This window comes from Sceloporus occidentalis, unplaced genomic scaffold (genome assembly GCF_023333645.1).
Source record: "Sceloporus occidentalis isolate IW3139 unplaced genomic scaffold, rSceOcc1.0.p SCAF_6, whole genome shotgun sequence".
In the NCBI taxonomy this organism is placed as follows: Eukaryota; Metazoa; Chordata; class Lepidosauria; order Squamata; family Phrynosomatidae; genus Sceloporus; species Sceloporus occidentalis.
Window position 1 is genome coordinate 13,385,302 of NW_028316986.1, and position 12,673 is coordinate 13,397,974.

General features: G+C 41.7%; 1 protein-coding gene across 1 annotated transcript in view; it reads left to right on the plus strand.

Moving 5' to 3' along the window:
* Window positions 1–12,673, plus strand: part of EFEMP1 (EGF-like fibulin extracellular matrix protein 1) — a 93,571-nt gene that overhangs the window by 28,537 nt on the left and 52,361 nt on the right. The window contains exon 5 of the mRNA XM_089528873.1: window positions 20–271. Coding sequence (XP_089384999.1) covers window positions 20–271 — 252 coding nt within the window. The remainder of the gene's footprint in view (window positions 1–19; window positions 272–12,673) is intronic.

Genomic DNA, 12,673 nt, shown 5'->3' on the forward strand with positions numbered 1-12,673 from the left:
TTCTTGTCACTAACCACAGATATTGATGAATGCGAAATTGTGCCTGATGCATGTAAAGGTGGGATGAAATGTGTGAACCACTTTGGAGGATACCTATGTCTACCCAGAACAGCTCAGATCATTGTGAATAATGGTCAAGAAGAAACAGCACCTGAAACCACTAGTGGCCGAAATGGTAATCTCATCATTCGGCGGACTCCTCCAGATAACACAGCATCACGGATACCATGTGCACCTGGGTATGAGGCAACTGATCACACTACATGCCAAGGTAAGAGAGTCCTTTTACAGATAACTTTACCTTCCGCTGGGGTAAGAAATGCTGAATGTTGGGCACCACAAACTGTTTAAGGAAGCCTGGGTGTTCTGCAGAAAAATGTGATTACAAGTTTGGAGAAGAGGGGGCTCAGAACCAATGGCTCAGAACCTCCTCTTCTCCAAACTTATAATTCATTTATTTTCAACTGAAAATACTCATGGCAGCTTTCCCCAGCTTGGAGCCCTCCAGATGAACTCCATGATGATTTCCAGTCATCAGGGGCTATGCTGGCTGGGTCTCTAATTCAAGCCATCATGTGGTCACCAGGTTGGGGGTGGCTGCTATTCATCATTATAAAATTAAGAAGATTGATTCAACAGGTGAATCCTGACCTGTGACTAGTGGCATCACTAGGCGGGTGCAGGGGGTGTACATTGCACTGGGTGACACCATCGGGGGAGGGGTTGACACTAAAAATATTGTCTATAAAAAAGAAATTTTCAGGGTTCAAGGACTTCTCACATTTACAGCCAATATCGAACTAGGATAAAAACATCCCCAAGCAATCAACTAGACGGGCAATGAATGGTAGGTCATGTGCCCAGATGCCATCTGCTCCTCCTTTCCATTCAGCCACCATCAAAGCCCTTCCACTTTTGTGAGCAGAAAAAGAAAATAAACCAGTGTAATGCTGCTTCTACTCGGCACTTTGGCTGCCAGTGCAATGACACAACTGAACTGAAATATTGCAGCATGGCTGCCAGAGCCTATTCCTGCCCTGAGTTGGGAGCAGGTGAATGGAGAGGGAGGCCTATGGGGTGACACCATGACTTACCATGAATTACTACACTGGGTAATACCAACCTTAGTGATGCCACTGCCTGTGACTAGTTTGCATGCCAGCCTAAGGGAGTTGATATCAATTATACTACCTCCATTTTGCTTCTTGGATGGTGATGTTGTTTTGATAAACAAGAAAAAGAGTGGGCAAGACAGATATAGGAGAGTCCTACCTTCTAGATTTTATTTCATTAAAAATGTTACAGGTAAAAAAGAGATAGATAGATAGATAGATAGATAGATAGATAGATAGATAGTAACATAAACCAACTGAATAACATCAAAAGATGTGTAACAGGACATTTGCAATTTGTGGTCATTTTCTGCCTATCATGTCTTTTCAACTATTAGGTTAAGACATTGGGGCGATACGGAAGATTTCTAACACCAGAAGAGGTAGTATTGATTTAGTAGTAGATTCAATATGGAATTAGCTTCCAAGAACAGAGGTGATATCCAATGGGTTTGTTGGCTTTATCAGTGATGTTTATCAGTTGCTACTGGCCACATGGGACCTCCAGGTTCAAAAGCAATACTCTTGAATGCTACTTGGAGCAGGAGGAAACTAACTGCTGTTGTGCAGGAATATTACTTTAGTGTCTTGTTTAAGCATCTGGCAGGCCAACAGAGTGGCTAACTTGGTCCAATAATGCTGTAATTATGCTCACAAGGCGAGAAAGTAGGAAAAGAAGAAATGCATTCAGCCCCACTTACTGTAGGCCGACATGCTTTTAAAAAAGCACTTGAAAAATGTGTACTATATTACAGATAAGACTGGAAGGCAGTTTGTGAGGGAGGAAAGATAGTAGTCTTTTAGAATAGTGTGGTGCAGTGTCATTGTACAGCACAACCTAGTGGGAATTTCCATTGTGTAGCCCTTTTAAAAATGATGATAGCTCAACATAAGTATTTCTGCATCATCATTGAATGGGATGATTGTGAAAGAATAGGTTAACTTCTATTCAATGAGCAGAAGGGTTAAAGATGGTAGGCCTAGAAAATTACCTTCTATTGGGTTGCCAGTTCAGATCATCCCAGCTTCTAAGATTTCTAGGCTGAAATTTGAGATCTGGGATGCCCCCTGGTGATTTCGGTAAGTGTTATGCATTCACATGTAAGAATTGTTCAACAATTTAATACGCTGCCTTGGATTGATGGAGTCTTGTACTTTGGAGACTTTTAAACAGAGGCTGGATGGCCATCTGTCAGGAATGCTTTGATTCTTTGTTTCTGCATAGTACTTGGATTGGATGGCACTTATGGTATCGTTCACCTCTAGGAGTCTATGTTTCTAAGTTCCAACCACAGTTGCTCACAGCTTGCCATTCAAACAAACATACATACACAGAAAGTATTTTCCTGTAGCCTATTTTCCTTCTAGCTAAAAAAAAGATGAACAGCAGAGAGGGGGGTGAGCCCTGAAACCAGGCTGGTTGAGTGGGAAGGTAGAAACTAGTTGAGTAAATACACAGACACCCTGGAAGAGCTTTGCAAGCTGAAGCAACAAATCCACTAAACCTTGCGAATTGTAGCAATGTGTTACGCTGCTAGATAAAGTGGAACTTTATGTACAGTTCTGTCTTATTGCCTGGAGATGGGCCCACCAAAATAAGAAAATTTGTACCCATGAAAATTGGAGATCTGGAAACCCTAGCCTTATATTGAGTGAGGCCATTGGTCCATTGAGCACTCTATTACCTACACTGACTAGCAGTGGGTTTCCAGGTTGCAATATTTTTCAGTCCTGAAGTCCCTAGGATAGAATCCAAAACCTTCTACACACAACGCATGTGCTCTACTATTGCACCACAACCCTTTGCATGCTTACTTGCTTATTTATTTATTCATTCATTCATTCATTCATTTTTGTGGTATTTATATCCCGCCTTTCTCCCAAAATGGCATTCAAGGTGGCTGATTTTGATTTAGGGGAGATTAGAACTTCTGTTGCTGTTTTTTATTTAGGGTAGATGAGAAGCTGGAGAGAAGAAATTATATCAGAGGTTGTTGTTGCTTTGTGACTTCAAGTCATTTCCATCCTATGGCAACCTTAAGGGGAACTTGTCATGGGATATCTGGGGCTGAGAGTGATTCATCCAAGGTCACCCAATGGGTTTCCATGGCTGACTGGGGATCAAACTCTGATCTCCAGAGTCGTATTCCAATGCTTAAACCAGTGGTAATGCAAAAGAGCAGGTTGGGCTGTTGTGATTATAGAAACTAGTAGATGTAAAAACAGGGCATTAACAATATAGGGTTAGAAATCAGAAGAAAGATTAAATATAAAAAAATTATATTTAAGATTTAAATAAATAATGAAATAAGTCATAATTTTCAAAATTGCTTCATGGACAGTAAAACAGTATTGAGTTTACAGCTGTCAAGAATGTAGGATTTTTTCAAATCAACACAATATTATCCTCATTTCAAGGAATGCAAATCTGAAAATGGTAAAATTGTGTACACATGTGAACAGAGAAATACTCATTTCATCTCTATCCCATCTTTCTTCCAATCAGTTCATGACAATGCAGAAAAGTCTCACTTACAGGTGGGAACAAGGGTTTAATAAGACAAAGACACTCAATTTTGATATATGATGTAATAATCTTTGCCTGCATTAGGCATCAGCCATAGCAATTTCTGCATACAAAATAACCCAGAAGGTAGAGTTTATCCCAGGAAACATGTAACGTAGCTTAGAATATTGTTGTTGCTGTGTTCCTTCAGGTCATTTCCAACTTATGGCAACCCTAAGGCAAACCTATAATTCGGTTTGCTTGGTAGATTTATTCAGAGGAGGTTTGCCATTGCTTTCCCCTGAGAGCATGTGACTTGCCCAAGGTCACCCAGTGGGTTTCATGGCTGAGTGGGAAATCAAACCTTAGGCCCGATACATACCTTCTTGAAGGTCCGGGCTCACGGTGGCGGTTTTTCTGCTGGAGCGAAGCCGCAGCCGCCAAACCTAACCCTAATGCTGGTGTTGGTATGTCGCTTGTTGGCAGTTTGTACCGCACCTTAGTCTCCAGAGCTGTAGCCCATTAGTACATTGGAAAAAATAATTTTTAAAAACCTCCAAAATACATATCTTTTAGTATGACACTATCATACCCTTCAGCGTTACACAGACATTTCACAAACTAGGATACATGTGGCCAAGCAACATCAGAGTTTGGTCAAGATGGCAAAAGTTATTAATTGAAGATGAACAGAAAGCTAGGAGCAGCTGCAGAAGTTTTCTTTTGCCTGAGCCTACAGGGAAGAACTAATTGACTGCAACTACTTCCATATTTCAGCTCAGTTTTCAGCAACTGAAGTAAGCTGAGGACAAAGTGGGAAAGTGAGAGGAGAGAGAGAGAGAGACTGGGACATTTTTTAAGGTTTAAAATGTAGGACAACAGAAGACTAATTGTGACTGTCCCTGCCAAATCAGGACAGTTGGAAGCTATGCTCTTCTCTAAATTTTCCTTAACCTGGTGCCTTCCAGATGTGTTGGACTACAACTTCCAGCACTTCCCTTTGGGAATTGTTTTTCTAACATATAAGGAAAGCACTAGGATTGGAGGTCTGGTCTAAACCACTGGCTTACTTTGCTGTACTTTCTGCAGCTACCATGATCATTCAAAAATCTTCCTCTCTCCCCCAAACTGCACCTAAATCCAAGTAGAATAGATCCACTGAATCCAGGGAATTTACAGAAATGTTGACTTAAACCAAGTTCCCGTTTGATTCAGTGAGTTGGGAAGAATACTTGAATGTTGGCCTCAGTATCCAAGAATTCTTTTGTCTTTCTGACTCACCATATTCCAGGATGCTGTTCTGATAAAATCTGTGTACTTAGTCAATGGCACTGAAAGATTGTTAGTGCGAACAACATCATTTTTCCTAAGGGAGCTGTTGGCTCCAGCCTGTGTCTAAAAGGGGAAGGCACAAGTCCAGGTCTAAAGTTGATGGGAAGTAAATCAAGGCATTACAAATCATGCCTGTTTTATAAAAAATATAAAATCTAATAGAGTTGCAGTAGAGATACAGTAAGGCCATTGACTAGATAACTAGATTATATCAGAATAGCATAGTCCAGTGATTCCCAAACCTTGGTCCTCCAGATGTTTTGGACTTCAGCTCCCAGAATTCCGTGCTGTTAACCAGTTTGGAACTTCTGGAAACTGAAGTCCAAAGCATCTGGAGGACCAAAGTTTGGGAACCATTGGCATAATACAATATATCTGGCACGGTGTTCCCTAGTTTTTAGCAGTATTCTGGTGGGAGAAGGGGGTATGTGTGTGTACATTATAGATAGAAAGCCAGCATGGCACAGTGGTTTGAACATTGGACTTTGGAGATCAGGGTTCGGTTCCCTGCTCAGCCATGGAAAGCCACTGGGTGATCTTGGGTGAGTCACATACTCTTCGCCCCAGGAAACCCCATGATAGGTTCATCTTAGGGTTGCCATAAGTGGGAAATGACTTAAAGGAACAAAACAACAATAATACAGTACGTATGTATTGTATGTTTACTTTGAAATAAATTTAAAATAACAAATGTGTAAAAGCAGCATATATGTATATGTGTGTGTATACACACACACATGTACACGCGCATACACACACACACACACAGAGTTGATGATCTCCAGGCTGGTTCTCAATACCAACCACACCATTTCATACCACCTATCACTGTAAGGGAAATTCCCAAGGGTCCACAAGGGTCCATTTCAAAGGGAGCCCAAAAAGCCACAGGAGATCGAAAGTCCAGTGCAAGACACTTTATTCAGTTGAGGCGACAATTGCCAAAAAATGGCTTTCAAAGAATTGCCGCACCTAAGCATCCATTGTCATAACTTTTTATAGCAAAACAAATTCTTTGTTAACACAGAGTTAGCTTAATTGGTTATTTGGTCACACATGATTATACAATAGGCAATTAATTGGTTATTGTCTAAAACACCTAGTAATTGGCTGCATCTACTGTCCATGCAGCGCTCACGCTCATGGCTCTACATTTGATAGAAGTCTGGAATGCAAAAAGATACTTAGCTACTGCAAAGAGGTAGCTAGCTGAGCTAGCTAGACTCTTCAAGGCCACTTGCTAAACACAGGCCATTGTATTCAGAGCCCTCTAGAGAAAGGAGGGGGTGAGAAGGTGAGTGTGTATGCTATAGTCACACACAGTAAAAAAGAGTGGGGGCCGATCGCCCATTTGCACTTTACTCTGTAGCTCATTCTATGACTCTACTGTAACCACTGATTCTTTTGCAAAGCCATGTACAGAAGCAGAAAGCAAGAAAACATAAGTTCAGCCATATTTATGTCCCTCTCATCACCTTCTTGTCCAATCAGAAAACAACCAAGGTTGTTGGGACAGCTTATACTTCGCATGCAAAAGGTCCCAGGTTAACTCCAACCATCTCCAATCGAAAGGAGCTCTATGGCTAAGAGTTGGCAGAGCAGACAAACAGATGAACAATTCATTTGATCTGGTATAAAGCAGGTTCTTGCTTTTGGTTTCTAAAAGCTCAAAGTGCACCAAATCTGCTGGAAATTAGTTGGTCTGTTTGAAATATGTTGATCAGAACGGAGACTGCAGTGAAAAAAATCAGAAGAGAACTAGGACTGGGAAGGGCAGCTATTAAAGAACTAGACAAGATCCTCAAGTGCAAAGATACGACACTGAAAACTAAAGTGAGATTTGCCGAAACAAGGTATTCTCCATCACCAAGCATGGATGTGAGAGCGGTCAGTGAAGAAAGCAGACAAAAACAAAATCAACTCATTTGAGATGTGGTGCTGGAGAAGAGTGCTGAGGATACTGTGGATAGCCAAAATGACAAACAGATGGGACCTAGAACAAATCAAGCCTGAACTCTCCTTGGAAGCCAAAATGGTCGAATTGAGGCTGTTATTTGGACATATCGTGAGAAGGCATAACCCATTAGAAAAGACAATAATCCTTGGAAAGGTAGCAGGCAGTAGAAAGAGAGGAAGAGCACGTGCCAAATGGATAGACTCATCTGGGGAGGCCACGGGCCTGACTCTGCAGTCGAGGACAGGGAGTCTTAGAGATATCTCATTCATAGGGTTGCCATGAGTCAAGGCCAACTCAAAGGCAGTTAACAATATAAGCCTGTTTTCCCAGCTACCCCAGCATGTTAAAAAGCATGGATCTATAAATTTGGCCACCAAAAGAAAAATCATAAGGAAAGTGAAGGCTGGTGAAAGTAAAAGTAATCCCTGGGTGCATTTTAGGAGCAGCCTTCAAGTGGTCTCTAGAAAGTTCAAAATGTTTTTGTCTAGGCTTACCTAACCTGGTTTTTTTTCTTTCACATGTGCATATTGTTAGTTTTGAATAAAACTGTTCTTTGTTGTAGTGCAGGGAACTCTCCCTGTTCTTTCCATGTTCTTTCGATCTCTGGTACAAACATTTCTCTTAAGTAATGCCCAGGAACACATCAGCTTCATTAACTGAAATATGCTTGTAGTTATTCCAGCACAGTGCTACAGTGGGCTTCCAGCAAAAGACTGCTGTGGCACCTTAAGAGACTAGAAAAATTATGATGGCATACATTTCTTATAGTATCTCAAAGGCAAGCTGGAACCTTGGCCAAGAACACTCTTGCTAGAGGGTATTGGCAGTGAAGATATCCTGCAAAAATTTGCACATCTTCCCTTTAGTGCATAATAGATGAACCAGAAGTAGTACTATTTTTGCTGTCCTAGACAAGTAGGCAAATAAACAGGTTTACCAAGCCTCCAATGGGCCAAGCCACATGGCTAGTATGCTTGTGCTCAGCTTAGCAGGTCATCTGCCCTATATTGTGTGTATCATCACCCCTTTGTTCCTGATCTTCTGGTAAAAAAAATCCATTCAGTTTGGGCCTAATGAGTCATATTATTGAGAAAAAAGTTTGAGGTCTATAGAAATCAGTGGTGGTTTTGGCAGTGTTTTCTTTTTCATTGTAACAATTCCATCAAAAGTGTTTAAGCTCTGATTCATAAAATAAACTTATAACAGCATCCATTAATGCTAACATAATTTGAGAATGACTTGTTTGTCAGTAAATGAGGTTGGCACTGTTTGTATGAATACTGAGAAGGGATCTGCAATGATTTAATACAGCTCATCTTAATTATATCCACTTAACCACTATTTAATATAATTATGTGGGGAGGACTTCTTCTTCTTCTTCTTCTTCTTCTTCTTCTTCTTCTTCTTCTTCTTCTTCTTCTTCTTCGGTTTAAGCCAGAGAAGGAAAATAATGAATTACTTGAGTTTTGGAAGATGGGTTTGCTGACGTTTGTTTGGATCCCGCATTGGCTTGTCTTATGAATCAAAAGTGGAATTTGGCTCCAGGAGTTTTCGTTCACTAAAACAATACACACCGAAGAAACAGATGTCAAAATAAACTATTTATACAAACAATAAAAGAGGAAAGAGTCTCCAGAGTCTACATCAGTGTTGTAAGCCTTACTCCTGATGGTAACAAACAAACAAAAATTACTGTTGCTAATACCCTGGAAATATTGGCCTGGAGAGGTAGAGATGAAGATCTATTCATATGAATGTTGTTCACTAGCTAACATTTTAAAAACATGGCTGGCCAAAGGGGACGAGCTCCTGTTTCCTAGCCCCGCGCGCGGGCGCACAAACAGGACGAGCGTGTGCTCTGCCGGCCCAGGCAATGCTGCGCGCTGCCCAGGAGGAGGAGAGTGGCGCTGCCAAGGAGGAGGAGGGTGGTGCAGCCGAGGAGGAGGGCGGCGCGGCCGAGGAGGAGGAGGTGGGTGGCCGGCCAGCCACATTAGCGGCTGCAGCAATGGCCGCATGAGCGGGCCTGGCCCGGAGGCTGGGACAAAGGCCGGGATTGGGGGGGACCCGGGCCGGGGCGGGCAGGGCCCCCCCAAAAGCGGGATTGTCCCGGGGGCCGCCAGGATATGGCATCCCTAGACAATGGGGAAATAGAAATAGTAAAAGAATTCTCATACCTGGGATCAAACATGGATAGGAACAGAGACTGCTGCCAGGAAGCTTCCAAAATATACTCATTCATTACAGCTCTAATGCAACTTATTCAAACCAAGTACTTAATCCAAATTTTACAATATATATGTTGCAAGCTTTTGAAGCTCCATTGGCTTCTTCAGCAGACAAGGTGTTAAAAACCACACAGGAGAACCAAATAGAAAAAGCCAGTGGAGCTTTGAAAGCTTGCAACGATATATTGTGCATTTTGTTTGGCTCAATAAAGGTATCTCTGTTTGGTGGATTTCTGGTGTTATTGGATTTGCTATATGGCCAACACGGCTACTCTTGGGCGTGAGCTTAGAGCAGTTATTCAAAGGGGAATATGCAGGCTACTCATCAGTAATTCTCTAGTCATGCTCAATAGGAAACAATTAAACAGGCAGGACCTACCAATGGGAAGCTTTTAATTGAAGGCATAAAAGTTCTTGAAAGCTTTGGTAGCATTCTACTTGTCCCTGTTAAAGAACATTGTGCTTCCATTGTGTTTTATTTCATAAAAATTACGCCTTTGGAGACATTAGAGACAACACAGAAAACACTAGAATACAGTGGAGTGACAAATTCATCTGAATTACTTGGAATGTGGGAAGTGAGCAAGCAAAGTGTGGCAATTAATGGAATTAACTCAGGACATTATAGCAGCCAAAGACTTGGAGGGTTTGCCAGTGACAAGATTGTAGGCTCTTTGTAAGCCATTGCTTTCAGAATATGTTTCTCATAGTTGAAATCTACGATGAGGTTTTCCATCTCAATTCTCCTTCTTTCAAAATTATGTGTCCTAGTAATCAGAATGGATAAGTATAAAATTATGATGTGCATACTCAGGAAGGTATATTGAAGAAGCCTGATGTATCTTGAAGAGTTCCGCTCTACCTTACTCAATGTGTGTTGACTGAACTAAAAATACAAAAGGGATTTGCAAATTATAGAGCAATTGGGCAGCTTGGCTTCCATGTGGTGATTATAAAATAGCTTCTACACCAATTAACATTTTTGTGGGGGGGGGGGGGTTGTGTTGTTCATCTCAAACCATGGTAAAAGTGGTTTCCCTTGTTTATAAGTATAGTGGGGAGATAAGCATTTTTATTACATGTAATTAGACAGCAAAAATGCTTTACTTTAAAGCTCAGGAAAGGAAAGCTGCATGTGTTTGACACTTACTTTGGGAAATTGTAGTACTAAGAGGTTCAAGTGTTCTTGAGAACTTTCAAGGTCTTTCCTCCCAAAATGGAAGCTAGAGATCTGTTAATAGAGTAAGGGCAGAAGGGCCAATTGCTAAGTGAGGGCATTTCAGAGACTGAAAGGTTACTGTTTTCTAACTTTATTTCCCAGAGTCCTTCCAGTGGCCATGCTGACTAGGGGATTCTGGGATTTGTGGGTCAAAAAAGAAAACCTTTCTGTCTAAAGGCTTGATGATCGCATACCCTCCAACTGACCTGATTTGGTAGGGACAGTCCCAATTAAACCTGTGTGGCCCTGCTTTTTCATCTGTGTGTATCATGTACCGGTTTCTCTCTTCTCCCACATTTTCCCCTTTTCCTCTTCTTAGTTGCTGCAAACTAAGTTCAAAGTGCACAAATAGTTTGCTCTCAATTAACCCAGCAGGAGAGAGTGGAGAGGAAGGGGTGGGATCTTGTCCTTCCCTATAGATGCAGGAAAAAGCAAACTACAGCTTCTCCCAACTTGCGTGTTCTTCACTAATAACCTTTACCACCTTGACCACACTCTGATGTTGGTTGACCAGACATGTCCTGGTTTTTACCTTTGCAGTGTTAGAGAGCATGAGATCCCATGACTTTTAAGCTAATATAAAACTGATCTGTTTTGTGGGAAAGGCATTGCTGGCTTAAGCCTCAAAGCTGAAAATGCATACAGGTTGTGTACCCTTATATCTAAAATGCTTGAGACAAGAAGTGTTCTGTATTTTTTATCTTTTAGGATTTTGGAATACCTGGATAGGCAGGCAGGCAGACAGACATAGATAAAACATAAAGAGGCTGGAGAGACTGCAGATCTATAAAAAGGTGAAAAGCAAGGATTCTGTCCATTGAGCCTTCTATGGATCATTGCGGCTCTCACCAGCTGCATCTCTCGCCAGCCTCACAAATACAGTACAAATATGTATTACACTATCTGTGTTGTATCTCAAAAACCTTTGGATTTGAGAGTATTTCAGATTTTGGAATTCTGGATAAGTATACTTAACCTATACTTCTTAATGCTTGGCCCAAGGAGCCAGACAACTAGTTGCTGAGGGAGATCTAGACCTTCCCCTGACATGTTTCAAATCCACATGTTAAGGCTGGTTTGTAGTTCATGGAAAGGGGTGACAACTTTAATCCTTCCTGATAACTCTGAGGTTTTGTATTCTGGCAAATAGTGGAGTTGCCTCGAGCCTGCTGGTGCCTCTCTCTTATGTGTGGGTGGTATCGTTTTGGTTGCATAGGCAATGGCACTCACCCTTGAGCATCAGAAACAAAAGGAACAAGAACAAGCCTACACAAATGTCTGACTTATGAGGCTGAACACAGCTGCCCAGGCATGGTATGCCAGGTGGTGCTTGATAACCCACACACTCCAGTTTTTGCAGCTCCAGGTAGGCAACAAGCACAGGATGGTGTCCTGGTGGACCAAATCAGGTGGCTGATAGTGATGGTAGGTCACAGATGGCATAAGCCATCACTGTGTCAATGCACTGTATGATAACCATTGCTGTTCACTTGGGACATCCTGTCTGCACATAAATAAACTTTATGTTCCTTACAAGTTTGTAGCAGGGATTATAGAAAAATGTGTGGAAATTCCTCAAAAAGATTCACCACATAAGAGCCAAGTTAAACATTATACCTGAGCAGTCTCTCAGATTGTGCCTTTGTGAGTGAGTGAGTGCGTGAGTGAGTGAGTGAGTGAGTGAGTGTATGAATGAGAGAGAGAGAGGGAGAGAACCTGGAAAATTTATTTTAGGACTATGTCTTTCGGCACCCACCCTCCCCAGCCATCATGGATATGGCCATGCTGGATGGGTTTTGGGAGTTGGGATCGGGGGGAGGGGAAGTAACTTCACAATGCAGGCTGTGGGGATTTCTGAGATTAGTATTTCATAAGGTTTTTGTTTTTAATTATACCATATATTGTTTTAACTGTTTTCTCTTTTAACCTAGAGTGTAAGGTGCCTTGAGTACCATATTTGGAAAAAAGATAGGATATTAAATAAATAAATAGGGAGGGGGGGGAATAACTTGACCATTATGGCTTTAGGGTTGTCGGACCTGTAGCCAACTAATTTTTCAAAGCTTGGGATCAGGTCCAGTATGAGTACATGAAAATCTGTGGGCTGCTGCCAGATCCCAGTATCTTATCAGTGGCTTCCACTGACACCTATCCAGCTTACCTCTCTCTCTGAAGAGTGTCAGCATCCTGGAGCACCCTTTTTATTTCCCATAATTCACAAAATTAAAATAGTGGCTCCCTAGAACACAGTTGCTAGATTCTTCCACCATGCAATGTAGGAGTGTATTACCACAATTGGGGGGGGGGGGGGAGGATCAATCT